Source organism: Phycodurus eques, chromosome 4 (assembly GCF_024500275.1).
Source record: "Phycodurus eques isolate BA_2022a chromosome 4, UOR_Pequ_1.1, whole genome shotgun sequence".
NCBI lineage: Eukaryota > Metazoa > Chordata > Actinopteri > Syngnathiformes > Syngnathidae > Phycodurus > Phycodurus eques.
The window spans coordinates 24957538-24977772 of NC_084528.1; the positions used below are offsets into that span (position 1 = coordinate 24957538).

The 20235-nt window shown below is 40.7% G+C and overlaps 1 protein-coding gene across 2 annotated transcripts in view; it reads left to right on the forward strand.

The window, feature by feature from the left end:
* ube2e2 (ubiquitin-conjugating enzyme E2E 2) overlaps positions 1 to 20235 on the forward strand; it is a 48140-nt gene that overhangs the window by 19424 nt on the left and 8481 nt on the right. For both annotated transcript variants that reach the window (XM_061674770.1, XM_061674771.1), the window contains exon 4: positions 18862 to 18994. In XM_061674770.1, the coding sequence (XP_061530754.1) occupies positions 18862 to 18994 (133 nt within the window). The remainder of the gene's footprint in view (positions 1 to 18861; positions 18995 to 20235) is intronic.

Consider the following 20235-nt stretch of genomic DNA (forward strand, 5'->3'; position numbering starts at 1 on the left):
TATTGAACAGGAAAAACACTTAAACAAACAAATACAAAATGAAAACACTCACAAGAAATTACTTTGACTCCAGCTCCTTACGTCGTTCCCTTGGCCACACCCTTTAAGGCACACATACAACACTATAGTTGTTATTGTGACTTTCGGATTGTCCCAACATACAGTAATTACACTATGACTTGAGTTTATTTATTTTACATTATCATTTTATATGTTTGTATACAATACAGTTTTCTTTCTTTAAAATGCTTAACAAAATATGGTGGTTTAAGCTGAAACCGTTGAATGATATTTCAATGGGGAAAATGTATTTCATTGACAGTGGTGCCTTGAGATGCGAGTGAACTCAAGTACGAGTTTTTCGAGATACGACCAGTCGTTCGGCTGATTTGTATTTTTTTTGGCTGTACTTTATGGTGATGGTGAACTCAACTCACTTCACAACAAGCAGCAGTTTGACACTTCTTTGTGTCTCTGTATTATACTGCCCCCAGGTGTCCAAGGTGCACACGCCAGAAGGAGCACCACAATGTCCATTGAATTGAAGCCACTGCTTTACATTTTATTCGATTACGACATTACTGTATGTTTTTATAAAGTACAATATTCTAGAGTGCTATTTTTCTTATTATAAACACTGCAAAAATATTTGCTGTGTTTTTGGGGGTGGGGGGCTGCAATAGATTGGCATTTTAATTCATTTTAATGGGGAAAGATGATTTGAGAAGTGTTTTCAGTTACAAGCATGGTTCTGTGATGACTGTGAAAAGATGACACTGACACTCTATGCCATTGAATTTGTGCTAAACTGTTGGTCCTAATAACAGTCTTTAGTGTTGTTTTTATGATACTCTACTGTCAAACAGTGCCTCCTTGTTGGTAATCAGTTATCATCCAGTGATGTCAGTATATCCCTTGTGTGATATAACCTGCCATTAAAAAAGCGAGCGCTGGCACTAAACGTATCATCAACACGCACAGAATTCTCTCGTAAAAAGCAGCCTTGGTCACACCTGCCGTCGTAACCGCCATCTCGCGCCGACCTCGTCCCCCTCCGAGGCGGCTCATAGAAATAGGATGGCGTTAAAAACGTGGCAGGGGGAAACATTTTCTTTTCGCAAAGCTAATCGTTTTTTTGTTTTTTTGCGCCAAAGTTCCTGAGAGGTAGCCAAGCGTGATAATTTCCATATATATGGAGTGACCTTTTCCCTCCCCGGATGCATTGCCATCCAGTTTAATGGCCAGTATCTGCTCATTTCATTGACGCAAATGTCAAAAGATAAACTGGAAAGCCCGGCTAATCTGCGTTCACATCTATCACCTTTATCGATGCGGTGAGACCATTCATGTAGTCATCATCGCTATCATCACGCTGCAGGTCAAGTTGCTATAATATTCTGTAGGCCTCCTGAGTACAAATACAGGTTTTTAATCATATTTACACTAAGGTTGCAGAAGCGTTGACATACATTTACAAACTAAATTGAGAAATATGTTCCATGAAATGGTTTTAATTTATTCCCCAAAGTCTGTCTTTGTTGTTAAGTATTTTTCTTAACTAAACTACATACAGTACAGGCATGTTAGATTTTTCTGTATTATTTATTTTTTCATTTTATTTATTTTTTTTTTTTTTTTTTGTCCAATCAGATTTTGGTTAATCGAATCTGCCCAGGGCCTTCACAAGCAATCGTGCTCACCCATGTTACTTTCACTAAATTAGCAATGGGACTGTCTCTTGAATCAGTCACATTTTAAAATTAAACATTCCCAGGGGCAAAGCATTGGCCCTTGATGACGTCGGCATTTTTCCATCCTCTGATTGGTTGGGAGCAAGCTAGGTTTGACCACTGGAAGTCCAATAGTCCTGGGCTAGAATAGCAGGTGCCAGGAATTGGTGAAGCAGTTCACAGAAATGGTGTGTATACAAGTAAATATTAGTTCAGTAATTTTATTGCTATAATGAACATAGTTCGATAGCATAATTGCATATGTTGTTTTCACTTATTATCACAATAGCAATTTAAAAAAAAATAAAAATACCAATGTGGTTGCCAAGTGTTTCTGGTTGTTTTTTGTTTTTCTTTGACTGTGTATGTTGTCAGTCAATCAGATTATGATAATCTGGTTGACTTGAAGCAAGTGAACTCTTCTCCTTTGTTGAATTTTTTTTTTTTTCTTGTTTTCAAAAACATTCAAATGTGAGTTAGGCAAATATCCTATAAGGCTAACAATATCATGTCCAATGATCCGGAGCCAGGTTAGCAGATGGCAGAATTTGGAGGAGTCCATGCAAAACAGAAATAGTGCATATACAGTGTTCCCCTGCTATATGGCAGTTTATTGTTCACACCCTCGCTTATATCATTTTGTTTTATGCAACCGGTTTTATGGGTCCCCAACTAAATTCCAGTCATAGTCGTTGTTTCCACAGCGCAGAGAGAATATACGCCTGTGAGTATTGTTGTTTACTTTGTTCGTATGTGTTGCTGCTTCGTGTGTGTTAAAGTTGCATAGCGTAACATGCCGAAGATACTGTGTGGATGAGCTAGCTCCCATCATCACAGATATTTTTAACGCCTTCCTGGAGTCATGCCATGTGCCAGCCTCCTTCAATTCCTCCATCATCATCCTTGTCCCCAAAAAGCCACGAATTACAGGACTTAATGACTGGCGTTGACATCTGTAGTCATGAAGTCTTTGGTCCTGCCTCACCTCAAGTCAATCAGTTCCCCCCACCGACAGAGCCACAGGTCTGTAGCTGAGTCCTCGGGAACCTACGCCAGGATCATGTTTCTGGACTTCAGCTCTGCCTTCAACTCCATCCTCCCAGCTCTACTCTGGGAGAAGATCTCCCAGCTCAACATGTCCGACTCCCTCTAGAGGTGGATGACAGATTTTCTGATGGACCGGAAGCAGCATGTATGGCTGTGTCTCGGACACTCGAACCATCAGCACGGAATCCTCAGGGCTGTGTACTTTCTCCATGACTTTTCTCCCTGTCCACCAACTGCTGCACCGCCAGCCACCAATCTGTAAAACTGATCCAAGTTTGCGGATGACACCGCCCTCATCCATCTTATCTCGGATGGTGATGACTCTGCCTACAGGAGGGAGGTGGACCGGCTGGTGTCCTTGTGCAACAGCAACAACCTGGAGTTTAACACCCAGAAGACAAAGGAGATGATCGTGGACTTGAGGAAAGTCACTTGAGGAAAGATCGTGGACTTGAGGAAAGTCACAGCCCCACGGTGCCCCCTCACCCACACAGACTCCTCCATCTCCATTGTGGACTCCTTAAATGGGAGCCGATCATCATTTCCCTCATCAAAAAGGCCCAGCAGAGGATGGAGGATGTTTTTCCTATGGCAGCTGAGGAAATTCAAGCTGCCAATCAAGATGTTGGTGCAGTTCTACACGGCCATCATACAGTCCATCCTGACCTCCTCCATCACCGTGTGGTATGCTGGTGCCACTGCCAGGGACCACCACAGACTGCAGCACACTGTGCGTGCCGCTGAGAAGGTGCTCGGCTGTAGTACCCGGGGGCATGCAGTTCAGATTACAGCTGACCCTACACACCCTGGACACAACCTGTTCGACTCTCATCTTAGGCAGGCTTGTACGGTCCATTCGGACCAGAACCTTCCGCCACATAAAGGCTTCTTCCCCTCAGCCATCAGACTCATGAACACTAAATAAGCCGGTATCACCCATTAAAACTTCACACCTACACCTGTTGCTTATTGCACATTATTATCATTCTTTTTAGTCTATTTATATTTGAATTTTTATTTTTACTATTACCATCTATGTTTCATGTTGCACCGTCGGACCAAGAAAATTCCTAGTTGTGAATGTACCTTCCACTGACAATTGCAATAAAACCAATTCTGATCTATGCTAATTTCCATTTATGGTGTTTGACAGTGGAATTGTATGTTTGCATCGATGTTTGTTTGATGCCGTGATATGGTTTGGTTGAGCGTTTTTGGTGTTAAAATATACAATGTTTAATTCATTACATTTTGTTTTATGTGTCAGTTTTACAATCAATGTCAACTGGGAGTGAAAAATAATAATAACCTGTGCCTCTTCTTTGGAGAACTGTGCAAGGCTGTCTTCTTTTCTAAAAGTGATGTTATAGGATAGTATCCTATTTCATGACATTGAGAGAGTGAGAACAGGCACTTGGGAAATATATGAAAAGTATGTTTTTACAAGTTTAAATGTGTTTTAGTATGTATGACTACCAGTATATCCCCCATGAAAAACGGGGATTGTTCACTGTACTTTATTTTCAGCTGACTTGTCAAGACAACAAAATGTTACATCCCAGAGCGTTGCGTTTTATTTGTGCTTATGTAAAACATACATCTGGTAGTTGTCCAATTAGGGATGCAATCCTGCTAGTTTAAATTAGCCTTAAAAATGTAACCTTGGCTCTTAACCCTGCGTGACTTCACGTAAATATTAATTTCAATGCACTGTCTAATAACTTATTTTTATGAATTTTGGACAAATCTATTCATGATACAATTTGCAGAGTGGTGCCACATGTGATCCCAGTTGGAGCAACAATCATTCAATGTTGTAAAATAATTCACTCTTCATCAAATTAAAGGCTCCCATTTTGGAGCAGCAGTAATTGAATATGATTTTGTGTGTGTGCACGCAGAGCTTTTTGAATAGAGCCACGCACAAATAAAGCCATTATCTGCATTATTTACTATTCCGGCTCGTTTCCCCCCGCCGTAGGCGCACCGTCTCCTAATGGCGCCGCCGCGCTCTTCACATCTCCTTTTTCAGCATTGATGCTAACAGAAGAGCTTTAATGAAGCAATCTTCTTCACTGCTGACTGTAAAAGAGCCCCGTCGTCAATTAGCGCAGCAGCTATGCGTGGCAGAGGTGACATAAATGACGCTGTTTGTTTTTTTTAAAACAATCCTTTATCACTAAAATGCTTGCTGCCGTTTCTGACCACACGTTCATCACTACAGTGCTCCTCCTCAGTATTGCTGGTATTTGTTTCATGATCAACTGCTTGTACAAAAACTTATTCATACAATGCTGCTGACGATTCCTGCTGCTGTTAAAATTTACGTCTTTCTACATCTTTAAGCATAACAAACTACATCAGCGAAACATTCAGGTGTTTTTTTCCCCTTATTTTGTGGTGACTAGAATAGCAAGCCATTTGTACCCGTAAGGGATGGTCAATTGATTAGGGATACCGAAAAGGACCACAGCCACAGGTTGTTAAAGTAGAATGTGTACTTTAGTAATCAATTGTTTTTACCTGAATTTATTTGTTATGGAGGATTTTAGAGGTCTTTGAAGTGTTCATTCTATGTTAGTTTTTTGTTTTTTTGTGTTTTCACAAAAAGATGGTGGCCACGTTGCTAGTGACATGACAGCACTGAGGGCAAATTGCTAATTGGGCCCAAATTGGACATTTACACATAGGGGTGTATTCACTTTTGTTGCAAGCGGTTTATACATTAACATATTTCTTCAATATCGTTTCATAAAGAGAATTGAGAAAATATTGAAAGAAATATGTAGGGCGTACTCACTTTTGTAAGATACTGTTTATAGTACAAGTTGGGATGTTGTGTTAAACATAAAAACAGAATACAATGATTTGCAAATCATGTTCAACCATCTTTAATTGAATACACTACAAAGACAAGATATTTAATGTTCAAACTGATAAACTTTATTGTTTTTAGCAAATAATCATTAACTTAGAATTTTATGGCTGCAACACATTCCAAAAAAGCTGGGACAGGGTCATGTTTTCCACTGTGTTACATCACCTTTTCTTTTAACAACATTCAATAAACATTTGGGAACTGAGGACATATTGTTGAAGCTTTGTAGGTGGAATTCTTTCCCATTCTTGCTTGATGTACAGCTTCAGCTGTTCAACCATCCGGGGTCTCCGTTGTCGTATTTTACGCTTCATAATGCGCCACACATTTTCAATGGGAGACAGGTCTGGACTGCAGGCAGGCCACTCTAGTACCCGCGCTCTTTTATTACGAAGCCACGCTGTTGCAACACGTGCAGAATGTGGTTTGGCATTGTCTTGCTGAAATAAGCAGGGGGGTCCATGAAAAAGACATTGCTTGGATGGCAGCATATGTACCTGTATGTACCTTTCAGCATTAATGGTGCCTTCACAGATGTGTAGGTTAGCCATGCCATTGGCACTAACACAGCCCCATACCATCACAGATGCTGGCTTTTGAACTTTGCGTCCATAACAGTGCGGATGGTTATTTTCCTCTTTGGTCCGGAGGAGACGTCATCCACAATTTCAAAAAGCAATTTGAAATTTAGACACGTCGGACCACAGAACACTTTTCCACTTTGCATCAGTCCATCTTAGATGAGCTCGGACCCAGAGAAGCTGGCGGCATTTCTGGGTGTTGTTGATAAATGGCTTTTGTTTTGCATAGTACAGTTTCAAGTTGCACTTACGGATGTAGCGCCGAACTTTATTTACTGACATTTGTTTTCTGAAGTGTTCCTGAGCCCATGTGGCGATATCCTTTACACATTGATGTTGGTTTTTGATGCAATGCCGCCTGAGGGATCAAAGGTCACGGGCATTCAATGTTGGTTTTTGCCATTGCCGCTTACATCCAGAGATTTCTCCATATTCTCTGAACCTTTTGATGATGATATAGACTGTAGATGACGAAATCCCTAAATTCCTTGCAATTGTACGTTAGAGGAACATTGTCCTTAAACTGTTCAACTATTTTCTCACGCACTTGTTCACAAAGAGGTGAACCTCACCCCATCTTTGCTTGTGAATGACTGAGCAATTCAGGGAAGCTCCCTTTATACCCAATCATGGCACCCACTTTTTCCCAGTTAGCCTGTTCACCTGTGGGATGTTCCAAACAGGTGTTGGATGAGCTGTCCCAGCTTTTTTGGAATGTGTTGCACCCATAAAATTCTAAGTTAATGATTATTTGCTAAAAACAATAAAGTTGATCAGTTTGAACATTAAATATATTGTGTTTGTAGTATATTGAATTAAATATAGGTTGAACATGATTTACAAATCATTGTATTCTGTTTTTATTTATGTTTAACACAACGTCCCAACTTCATTGGAATTGAGGTTGTATTTTATTTCACTCATCTACTTATATATAGACTATTGATGGATGACGTATAATTTTGTCAACATAAAATGGGGCTGATTATTCTCGCTGCTGTTCACATTCACTTTTATTATTTTTCGTATCTATAGTATTAATGCATCCTCTGTACTGGTTTCTATTTCACTGAGCAAGGGATGTGTTTATTAGCCCCCCTCGTTCTTCCTCCTTTTTTCAGCAAGCTACAACGCAGATTCCGGCGAACTAAGCATATTTTTTTTCTCCACGACATCTGGCCCGCCGACACGGCGCAAATGTTGGCCCCTGGCTAGAGCTGAATAATGCTCGCCGTCTATCATTACCCTGTGCAGGCATTAGCACAACGTGACTCGCTTGCTCTCTCTCACACACACAGTGTGAGAAAAGTGTGTGTTTCATGAATAAACATCTCATGACCCTCTGCAAAGAAACAGGCTGGCGCAACAACACAATGTTGCAGTCGCGCTGGTGTGGTGTGGTTCTCTCGATAATTCTTGGAAATGCTCCAAGCTGCTTAATTCTAAACATTTGCTTTACCTTTTCGGATGACACGCAGGTGGATTCTCCAAGGCGAGGAGGCCGTGTTGCGGGAACCATCTTCAAAACACATTTGTTGCCCCTTAGACAAAATAAATTTAAAAAAACTCTGCAATTGATTTAAAAGAGAGGGTTTCAAATTATTATTTAAAACAAAGGTTAAGGTTTCAAACTAGTGTTTGTTTAGGGTTTCAAATTAGCGTTTAAAAACTGATTATGGGATTTCAACAAGGGCTTTAAACCTGGATTAGGTTTCTAATTAGGGCTATAGTTTTAAATATGGGATTCAAGTCTAGTTTGGGGTTACAATCTAGGGTTAGGGTTTTGATACTGATTTTGGGTTTCAAATTAGGGGTTTGAACCTGATTAAGGGTTTCATGCTAGGCTTTTGGTCTCAAATTAGGGTTTAAAACAAAGGTTAAGGTTTCAAATAAGGGATTCAAGTTTGGTTTAGGGTTACAGTCAAGGAAGGGTTAGGGTTTCAAACCTGACTTGGGGATTAAAAAGAGCCTCTATTATGGTTTTAATTGGGGTTTCAAACCTGGTTTTGCGTTTCAAAGTAGGGTTTTGCACTAGGGTTTTAAGCGAAGGTTAGGGTTTCTAATTGGGTATTCATGTCGATTTAAGGGTTAAAATCAATGCTTAGGGTTTTACACAGGGCCAGGTAGTTTTGAAGTGTCTGTGTACATGACTGTGAGTATTGTTGTATGCTCTGTTTGTATCTGTAGCTGCTCCGTGTGTGTTAAAGTAGCAATTGCCTGGTTTAGAATTGCCACAACATTTATGCTAATTTAAGTTAGTCGTTTATGGCGTTAGATGAAAAAACCCTGGCTTTGTTGGTGGTCCGAGGTGGGAGGAAGCGGGCCCCAGCTGTCAGAGCGCCTACCCGCCTGAGCGTAATGGCGGCGGATGGGACCTCGGCGAGAATCACGCCCGCTAATGCATCCCAGACCGTTGAAACAAATGACCCAAATAGTCAGTGAATCAAGGCATTTGGCTGACGGCAGCAGCGCAGATGCGGAGCTGCTTGCTCAGAGCTTCTCGCAGGCGTCCACAGAGGGAGGATGCCAGCTGCACCCTGGGAAAGATTTACACCCACAGGACACTTCATTTGGTATGCCTGCAACCAGACACAAATCACAAGTTGTGCCTTTACGAGGATACTCATGCTTGTTTTTTACCCCCCAAAGATATTCATTAAACAATAGTTTAGGGTTTCAAACGGCAGCTGTGGAGTCAAAGTAGGGTTTTAAGCAAAGTTTAGGGTTTTTAATTTAAGGCATGAAGTAGGTGTTTACAAGCCTGAGTTAAAGTTTTAAATTAGTGTGTGAAGAAAAGCTTCGGGTGTCAAATTAAGATTTCAAATTAGGTTAGTGTTCAAACTTCTTATGGGGCTCTAGCCAGGCTAGACTTTCAGATCCAGGTTATGGTGTTAAATTTGGGTTTGAAGCAAAGGTTAGGCTGTCAAATCAAGATTTCAAGCCAAGGATAGGGTTTAAATCAGGGTTTCATTGGTTGGGTTTCTGTGTCAAATGTTATTATGGTTTAAAGCCAGGGTTAGGGTTTCAAACCTATTTTAAGGTTTCAAATTAGGGTTTCAAATTATTGTTTCTAAACAGAGTTAGGGTTTCAAACCAGGGTTAGGTTTTCAAACTAGGGTTCAAAACGAGTTTGTAATTAGGGTTTCAAATTCAGTGGTTCAAGTTTAGGTTTCAAATTGAAGCAAAGGTTTGGGTGCCAAATTATGATTTCAAGACAAGGTTAGGGTTTCAAACATAACTTGGGTCTAAAATTATTTTTTTAATTTTAGGATTATTAAATTAGGGTTTCAAGACTAACTTTCGACTTTCAAATTAGGGTAAATGTCCCAAATTAGTGGCTCAAAACTGTTCAGGTTTCAAATTAGTGATTCGAGCCAGGGTTATGGTTTCAAATATGTTTTAGGGTTTCAGATTAGTGTTTTAAAACAGTTAGGGTTCCAGCCAAGGCTAAGATTTCAAGCATGGGTTATCATGATAAATTTGGGTTTGAGGCAAAGGCTAGGGTGTGAAATTATGGTTTCAAGGCATCTTTAGGGTTTAATTTGGCGTTTATTTTCTTGATTAGGGTTTTAAATTAGGGTATCAAGCCTGGGTTTGTGGTTAAAATTAGGCTTTTAAATTAGGGTTTGAACCAGATGTTTGTGTTTTTGAAAGTTTGAAGCCAAGATTATGGTCTCAAATTTGGATTTTCAAGGAGATTAAGGTTTTAGGCCTTGGTTAGGATTTCAAAGCCAGGGTTAGGGTTTCAAATTAGTTTCTTAAGACAGTTAGGGTTCCAGCCAAGGCTAAGATTTCAAGCATGGGTTATCATGATAAATTTGAGTTTGAAACAAAGGTTAGGGTGTCAAATTAATGTTTTACATTTGAGTTTCAACCCCGGTTTAGGGTTTCAAAGTAGAGTTGCAAATCTTTGTTAGGGTTTAAATTCTAGCATACCGTTTCAAATTAGGGTTTCACACCAGGATTAGGGTTACAAATTAGGGTTTCAAATCAGGTTTAGGGTTTCAGAGTACAGTTTAAAGTCCAGGTTTGAGTATTAAACCTAGCCTGCCTAGCTGGTGGTGATGCTGAAGGGGGCTTACAAGGGGGAGTTGTTGGGGTTTGTCCGAGCAACAGTCAGTGGCGTTATGCAATGACTTAGATCTTGTGTGCTTGTCACATCTCCTAATTTGATTTGCACACAGAAGGAACTTCATTAGATACGCCTGCACCGTCCATCCATCCATCCATCCATCCATCCATCCATTTTCTGAGCCGCTTCTCCTCACTAGGGTCACGTGCATGCTGGAGCCTATCCCAGCTATCATCGGGCAGGAGGCGGGGTACACCCTGAACTGGTTGCCAGCCAATCGCAAGGCACATGCAAACAAACAACCACTCGCTCTCACATTCACACCTAATGGGCAATTTAGAGTTGTCAATTAACCTACCATGCATGTTTTTGGGATGTGGGAGGAAACCCACGCAGGCACGGGGAGAACATGAAAACTCCACACAGGCGGGGCCGGGGATTGAACCCAGGACCTCAGAACTGTGAGGCAGGCGCTCTAACCAGTCACGCACCGTGCCACCCTGCACCGTCCAATCACATCCAAAACAAATGTTCTGCTTACGAAGATTTTGATTGAGAGCTGACAGATTTTTACTTTATTGTATAGCATTGTAGAGCATTAGGGTGTCAAATTAGGGTTTCAAGTCGGGGTGTCACGATCAAATTTTTTTTGCACCCGAGTTCTAGTCATTTCATTTTAAGTATCTGCCGGTACAGAGTCCCGATCCGATAACTCTGCAATGCATTACGAAGTATCAGCTGAAAATTACGTGATATTTTTGTATTTGCATTTTGTATTTATCTTTCATGTCGCACCCTCAGAGCAAGAAAAATGCCTAGTTGTGAATGTGCCTTTTACTGACAATAGCAATAAAACCATTCTGATTGGCACAGTTTTCAAATCACATTATCGGATCCGGGCCACTCTAGTTTCAAGCCTGGAGTAGGATTCTAAACAACGGTATGGTTTCAAATTATGTTTTCAGACAAAAATTATGGTTTTAAACCCAGGGTTAGGGTTTCAAACATATTTTAGGGTTTTACATAAGGGTTTTAGCATGGGTTTAGGTTTCCAATTAGTGTTTCAAGACAGAGTTGGAGTTTCCAGCCAGAGTTTTTTATTTTTATTTTTATTTTTTTATTGTTTATTTATTTTATTTTATTTTTTAAAAAGGTTTTCAAACTTATCTAGCATTTCAAGGTAAGGTTAGAGGTTCAAGTTAAGGTTTCAAATTGAACCAAATGCTAGGGTTTCAAATCCAAGGTTAGTGATTCAAGTTAAAGTTTTAAATTGAAGTAAAGGTTAGGATTTTAAAAAATAAAGCCAGGGTTAGAGTTTCGAACATAGCTCCTTCCCTCAGGTCGGCGCTACCGATCAATGCAAACTAGAACTAGTAGACATTCCAACAGCTTCTTCCCTTTTGCTATCAACTTTTTAAACACCTGACCTACAATTCCATTACAACAAGCTGGCAATTTTTTGACTTGAGTTCGTTGTCACATTTCTGTGGGGCCAATTATGTATGACTCGTGCACTCACTGTAGTTGTCTCGCCATGCTGCACTATTTGCATATACTGGCCACTCATGCCAGAGTAGCATCTGCTCCATTTACACACTGATTGAGGAGTATCTGTAACATTTGCACAACCGACATTGTCCCAGATGATCGCACTACACGTCACTTTAAACCGCATACACTCCTTGAAGTCTCAGCGCCCTTTGCACAATGGTCATTGCACCGGACTATTGCAATATTAGTCATTCGAACTGCTCTAAGTGCTAGAGGACTCTGAATCTTTTTGCACAATTGTCAAAAAAAAAAAAAACAAACATTTAAATAAAAAATGTTTAAAATGTACCGGCGTTACCAGATAACTAGCAACCCTTTACTGCTCAGTGACTGTTTTTTTTTTGTTAATGGTAAATTGACTGTCTGTTGTCGTACTAGAGCGGCTCCAACTACCCGAGACAAATAAAGATGATTCTGATACTGGATATTAGGGTTTCAAATTAGGTTTTTAAGTAAAGGTTACGGTTTCAAATTAGTGGTTCAAGACAGGGCTAGGGTTTTACGGTTAGTTAAGGTTTCAAATTTAAGAAAAGGCTAGGGTGTCAAATTATGATTTTGAGCCAGGGTCAGGGTTTCAAACATATCTTGGGGTTTGAAATTAGGCTTTCCTGCCTGGGTCAGGGTCTCAAATTTGGGTTCAAGACTGAGTTTAAAGTGAAGGTTAGGGTTTCAAACTAGGGTTGGGGTTTCAAATTAGTGGTACAAGACAGAGTCCAGGTTTCAGTTTAGGGGTTTGAAGCACTGTCTCTGGTCCGTATGAGGCCGGAATGGCTCTCCTTTTTCTACCATGTGTTGTTTGCGGTGTAATAGTTAGCACTTGTGATTTGTCTAGGGATAACAGCAGCTCGCATCCACACAGCAGACATGTGAGTGCCCCCTCGCTTCGACATCAATAGTGCCTCATGACAAACACACTGACTCTTTCATTCCACTACAAACACGCGCTCTGGCCTTGCTTCTAAATCAGATCTACACTTTGGCTGGGAGGAAAATGTTTTCACTTTTGCTGTCTTCCAACAGCTAAGATCATAAACATGATCATAATTATGATGGATTATTGTCAGTCGGTGGTTCATATATTACTTTCTTCTGTCTGTCTATCCAACTGTTCTTCTAAACATCTAACATCTGTATTTATCCATCCTTCCAACTGTTAGTCTATCTGCCTGTCTATGGTCTGCCTTTGCACTATGGTCCTTGCACCGGACTATTGTAATATTAGTCATTCGAACTGCTTTAAGTGCTAGACAACTCTGTATCTTTTTTGACAACTGTCAAAAAAAAATAATGTACCGGCATTACCAGATAACTAGCAACCCTTTGTCGCTCAGTGACTGTTTTTCTCAATGTCTTTATGTCTCAAAAGTGTTCTCTGTCAATTGACTTTCTGTTGTCATACTAGAGCGGCTCCAATTACCGGAGACAAATTCCTTGTGTCTTTTTTGGACACACTTGGCAAATCAAGATGATGCTGATGTATCTAATGTATAAAACTATCAGTCTATCCACTTGTGTCTGTCCATCTGTCTGTCTACCTGTCCATGTATCCTATCGGTCCGTCTAACCACCTGTCCGTCTGACTATCCAAGTAGCCGTCTGTTTGTATCATCTGTATCTGCCTGTATGTCTGTCTATCTACCGACTGTATATGTCTGTCCATCCATCTCTCTGCTCGTCTTTCTCATCTTTCTGTCCATCTCTCTATGTAGAGAAAATAAAAAATTGAAGTTTTCAATGAGTTTCTTAATTAAATCAAAATGTAGTACAACAGCACTTATTAACAGTACTTATTCCTCAGAAAATAATTGTTTTTCACCACTGTGACAGAACGTCAGGGCGGAAACAAGCTTATGTTAACTGTGCTAATTAGCTAGTTTCTGCCTCTGAAGCGAGTCCACAGTATTTATTTCACCAATTGTAGACAAGCTAATTCTTGTAGCTGATTGCAAATGTTCGTTTCTCGATGGCCAGCTTAATATATCAGCGCAACCTTGAATTTGTCGAAGAGGGATGGTCAGAGCTCTCATAAAAGTGATATCCTTCCTACTACAAGCCGCGGTACCCTCACTAACTGCTCGCACCACCAACGGGAGGGGGAGGGGTCATGTCACTTTGCCTGCATTGATGATTGAAAAAATTATAATTTAAATAAAAATAAACTCATACCCTAATGGAAAATGTTTGCAGTTTCAAAACGGACTTTTGAAAGCCGTGGTATATCTTCAAACCAGTAACCGGCAGGTGCCTAATCCTCATTCAATGGAACCTCGATGTAACAGTTTGTCTGTTAATTTGAAGCATTTTTTTCATGGCCTTAAAAACACCTAGTATAGTACAAAATTACTGTAGATAAATGTAAGTTTACCTAAACCTAACTTTTAAAAATGGTTGTGATGGTGTACTAGTGCCATGAAAGTGCCGTGATCGCTAGGTCTTGGGAGTGGTGAGAATGCTGTGCTGGTGGGCGAAGGTTGTTCTGCCATAGTGTCGAGTCGGCGTCATGAGCCCCGAGGATAGGGCGCCTCTTTTTCTCACCTCAGTTATGATTGGATGCCATGGTGAAGGGCAACTATATACTGTACATGTTCGAGAGACATGTACACAACGAGCACCCAAGTAAACAACGTCTAAAACAGCGTCTAGTCCCGGAAATACGGGTACCAGTCTCTGTTGATTTCACCAGTAAAAAAAACAGCGGCCAATTCTGGAACTAACAGACTTTGTCCATTGCATGGGGGCATTTTGAGTTCCAACCGGATACTACCATTCTTTCTGTTAAATCACAAGACCGTTGGTCCCAGGTCCATTAAATCAAGGTTACACTGTATGGCTTTATATCCAGCTCTCTATTTATCTCTCTTTCTATTTCTATCATCTCTCGCTCTCTCTATTGCTCTCTCAATCTCTATCTCTATCGGTTTCTACTTAGAGAATTGCTATTTCTCTATCAATCTCTCTCTCTATCGCTTGCTCCATCTATATACAGGTACCTCTCATCTCCTTTCTAGATCTATGTATCTATTTCTCTCAATATACTGCATTTCACTTTCTCTACAGTATAGACAATTGAAGCCAGATGTTTACATTCACTATGTAAAAGACGTGCTTTCTCACTGTCCGACATTAAATCAGACAAAACTATTCCTGGTTTATGTCAATTAGGATTAGCAAAATTATTTCTCTTTGCTAAATGCCAGAATAATGAGAGAGTGATACTTTTTTTTTATATCAGAAGTTTACATACATTTCATTAGTGTTTGTTACCATCCATCCAATTTTCCGTACCGCTTTTCCTCACTCTGGGTCGCGGGCGTGCTGGAGCCTCTCCCAGCTGACCCTAGGCAAGAGGCGGTGTACACACTGAACTTCCATCATCATGTCTTTTTGTCTGTGTATCTGTTGAGCCACCGACAGTGTGTGTCCACCAATCTGTCTATATCCTCTATCAATCTACCTTTCTATCTATCGATCCTCCTGTCAATTGCTCCATCTGTATCAATCTATCTTTCTCTCTCTTTCTTTTTTCATGCAATCACTCCTGTCCTGTCTGTGCAGCTCCATCTGCTGGGTGTGATTGGGAGCCGTAAACTTAAAAACTGAACTAAATTCTTGTACACGCGGGGGGCTCCTTACTAAAACCCCATGACCTTGCACTCAACGCTTGTCGACCTTCTGCAAAGGGCTGCTAAATGTATGTAGTTTTTTGCAAACTAGCAAACAATCCCCTTTAGCTTTTATCATTCTGAGAAGGTCAAAAGCGTGACGACGGACGCTGTAACACGATTGCCTCTCCTCTTATTTTTCTCATCGTCTCCCTTTAGAGAAAAAAGGAAAATCCCAACGTTTGCTTTGTGTGCGGGGGAAACAAAAGCAAATCCCAGCAGGGCCAACGTTTTCTCTCGGACTCTCCGGAGACGAGGCGGCCCGTAATGAGCTAATTAAGTAAGGCTTAGTCAGCGGGGGCCTCGGTAGATTACGCCTTGACACCGGAAGACGATGCGAGCGATTCCTATTTGTGGAGAATGATCTTATTGTGGGGATCTGCATTCAGGAAGTCTCTGTTGGTTTTTGTCCAAATAAAAAAGGCGAGTGGCGATATCACAGCCTGGAGGGAAAACCAGTGTGGGTTGCGCACACACAGTTACACATACACTTTGTACTGGGGGGGGGGGGGGGGGGGGGGGGGCTTGGCATCCAACACCCTTGCCGGTAATTACATGAAATCACAGGGATTGTTCATTGTTCTCCAGCTTTGTGATGTGGACATTGTCCTGGTGTTTCACTGGCGGCACTCCAGATCAGGGTCTTATCACAAAGAACAGTGTGGAGGTGGGGGGTAAGTCAATATGGAAATGGTATTAACTCAACAGATGTGACTGTTGGCATTCAGGCAGCAACTTGTCAACGTGAAATCTGCTTGAGAAGTTATTTCCTATTACAGTGATCCCCCGTTTATCGTGGGGATGTGTTACAGGCCCACCCACAATAAGTGAAAATCTGTGAGTGATATCCCGTAGAGCAGGCATGCCCAAAGTCCGGCCAAATTTCCTCCGGCCCGAAGCATCGTGTCATAAAATCAATAATATGTGGCCCGCCAGCACAGTTTACCACAGTAAACAATACACGCATACAAAAAAAAGCCATTTTATATTTACCAGAGCGTGGCAGTAGACCTATGGCCGCACTCTCGTTGCGTGACCCTTGTGGTATGTTTTTCGCCCATTTCTAAAATGGCAACTGAAACTAAAAAGAGGAAAGTTGACAACGAGGGCCGCCGTGTCCAGGACAAGTGAATTTTTTCACTGACATACGAAACAACTGTGTCTACCTAATTTGCCAAGAGACCGTGGCTGTTTACAAAGAATTTAATATTAAGAGGCATTACCAGACGAAACATGCTAACGGCGAACAAACGCACCGAAAAACTGAAGCCACTGGAAGCTGTTTTGATAGCACAGCAGCACTTTTTCACAAGAGCCCGTGACTCAAATGAAAATTCTACAAAGGCGAGCTACGAGTCTCAGTGAATTGATTTTTTTGTGATGATCAAACCACAGTTTTGTCAAATTTCTGTCATCTGATTTGACTATAGTATAGTCAAATCAGATGACAGAATAGTATAGTCACTATACTATTCTTTGTCAAAATGCACTGGGATGTGATTTTGTTAAAACAAAATCAATAAATACGTTTCTAAAAAAAATTCAGTCAACTTTCATAAAATGGTTAATTTGTATTTAATTTATTATTATTTTAACCTTTAACTATCCTGGTAATGCAATTGAAAACAGATTATCATTTGCAATATCGACCTAGCTGTAGACAGCAAAGTGATATAGTTACATATTTACATGTTAATTTACAATGGTAATGGTTTTGAGGAATGTGAGGCCGAATGGTCGCCCCCCATACATTTTCATCTGACCAAATCTGGCCCTCTTTGCAAAAAGTTTGGACACCCCTGTCGTAGAGGAACCATACCAAAAAAAACATTATTATATAGTTTCACCCCTTCCACATGCTTTAAATTTGTATAAATATATTTAAAAAAAAAAAAAAAAAAAAACACTTAAACTTATTAGAACATATTTTTTAAAGTGTTCATTAGTTTATTACTTGCTCACAGAGAATCTGTTGTATCACATCAGGAAATTAACTCACTCTCACAGTTCTTCAAATAAAAGGCAAACCTTGCTTGCTTCAAGCTGCGTATTTGTCACTTCCAGTTTAAGTTTATTGTGTAACTGGCACAACAAAAAACAAACACCAGAATGTTCAACCAAACCATATCATTTTGACCGACAAAAGTCTGCTATCTTAAAAATACAAAAAACACCATAGATGGGCAAATCAGAATCATCTTTATTTGCCAAGTATGTCCAAAACACACAAGGAATTTGTCTACGGTAGTTGGAGCCGCTCTAGTACAACAGACAGTCATTTTACAGAACACTTTGGAGACATAAAGACATTGACAAAAAACAATTGTGCAAAAAGATGCAGAGTCCTCTAGCACTTAGTCGTGTAAGGTCTCCAAAGACGGATGAAAAACACAAAAACAAAAACAATACTAGAGAGCGCGTTACCGAGGTGACCACACTGGTAGGCGCCAGCTAGGATTATGGAAATGGGAATTAACATAGATGTTACAGTAATTGTAAACCTTCAGACAACTGCTAATTAAGCACACATGTAGCAGCAACCCATACAAACAGGGCATACAACACTATACGATATGGATATGAGCGTATAGTAATCCCCCGCATATTCACTGTTCTCAAATTCCATTATTCGTTTTTTTTCTGTGAAACCTATCCCCAGCTATTTGCTGAAAACTCACCCATCGTGGTTTTGTGCTCTTCCTTAAAAGCTCTAAAATGCCAGAAGAGGGCAGGGGCAGCCTGTCTAAATAGGATAATACTGTAGTACCTTGGTGTCAAGGAACCGTCTTGAAGTACAGTATACAGTGCGAGCAGTATACATCTCGACTGAGAGACGAGCTTTGTATTTCAGCGAGGTAGTACTTTCAGTGGATTCTTTTCGAAATATCTGTAAGCCATGAATTTTTAAGTGCAGTGTTGTAAAATGGCCGACTTCCTGTTCAATTTCTGGCATGGTCACTTCAGACTTTTGGTGCATCTACCCAATTTTGTGTAAATTGGTGATACAAGTGTCGAGATATTTAATTTTTTGTTTTTATTTACCAAGAATCTGAGGCTCACTTAGGCAAATGCTTAAGTAGAGGTTTGCTCAAATGGGGCTATGTTGCACGTTGCGTCTAGAGGGGTCGTGCTAACATACATAAATTTTCACCGAAATAGACATGCTTGCACAATTTGTGTTTTTGGGCTTAATGAGGCATCTGAAATCTGAAAATCTTTTTTTCTTCTTCTTAGGAAAGTACCACACCAACAGTTTCTTCTTTTTAGGACATTGTTACCACAAGGTCTATAAAGGCATAATACTAACTTACTAATGTGTGTTTTTGTTTCCATGTGGCAGTGCCGGCCCCAAAGGAGACAACATCTATGAGTGGAGGTCCACTATCTTGGGACCGCCAGGGTCCGTGTACGAGGGAGGCGTCTTCTTCCTGGACATTGCATTCACGCCAGACTACCCCTTCAAACCCCCCAAGGTAGGTCCCTCTTCGGTATGGTTCGTATTTTTCAGCATTTCCATTCTAACTGGTACCAATCCGACTGTTATGGTCTTTATTGGGGTTTCACGTCGACCTGTGAAAATTGACAGCTTCTGTATCACAGGTTCAGCGGTGGGTATGTGAAAGGGAATGATGAAAAGCCAGGACTAGGTATGAAGTTTAACACCTGACTCTTACTTGTAGAGTTTCAAATTAGGGTTTCCAACCTGGCTTTGAGTTTCAAATCTGCGTTACTGTTTTAAACGCACCTTAATGTTTCAAGTAAGGGTTTCTAGACAGAGTTGGGATTTCAAACAAGGGATAAGGTTTGAAGCAGATCTTTGGGTTTCAAATTTGGATTTCTAACCTGATTTCGGCTTTCAAATTAGGGTTTCTACCCTTTGTTGGAGTTTCAAATTAGGGTTTGGAGAAAATGTTAGTGTTTAAAATTACGGTTTCGAAACTGATTTAGGATTTCAAATTAAGGGTTTCAAGTATGGGTAAGGATCCCAAACCAGTGTTCGCATTTTAATGTAGGGTTTCACGCTACACGTATGTTCTCCAAATTAGGGTTGAAACAAAGGATTGGGGATTTAAATCTGATTTAGGGTTACCGGCAAGGGTTAGTGTTTCAAATTCATTAGGGTTTCAAATCGGGATTTAAATCTAATTTAATGTTACCAGCAGGGCTTAGTGTTTCAACTTAATTAGGGTTTCAAATCTGATTTAGGGATTTTAATAATCCTACAGTCAGTATGGTTCGGTATGCTTTCATTGGGGTCAAGTGGACCTGTGAATTTTCTGGCTTACAAGGTAGCAACAGAGGCTGGATGGCTGTTGGTGTTTTACTGCAGTGCACCCCATCACCCTGCTGACGCTCTGTCTTTGTGCTGCGCTGTCAAGCCAACTCACCAGACCCCGCCCGCATTTCCCCTCTCCAGAGGGGCTTGGGTGTTTCCGCCTAAGCCCCCCCCCCCCCCCAACTCACACACACACACACACACACACTGTGATGTGCAGCCAAAGCCCACTTTCTCACACGTTGGCCGCCTCTGCAGCCCACAGCTGCTCAACACTCCCTGGCTGTGCAAATTCTCCAGTCTTGTGAGTGCGCTTGGACGGACAAAATCCTCTGTTCGTGTTGTTTCTAGTGCTCATTTATTTTGTATAAGGAGGTAGTTATTTTATTTATTTATTTATTTATTGTCCTGTTCGGCTGTTAGGTCAAGCAGAATGGA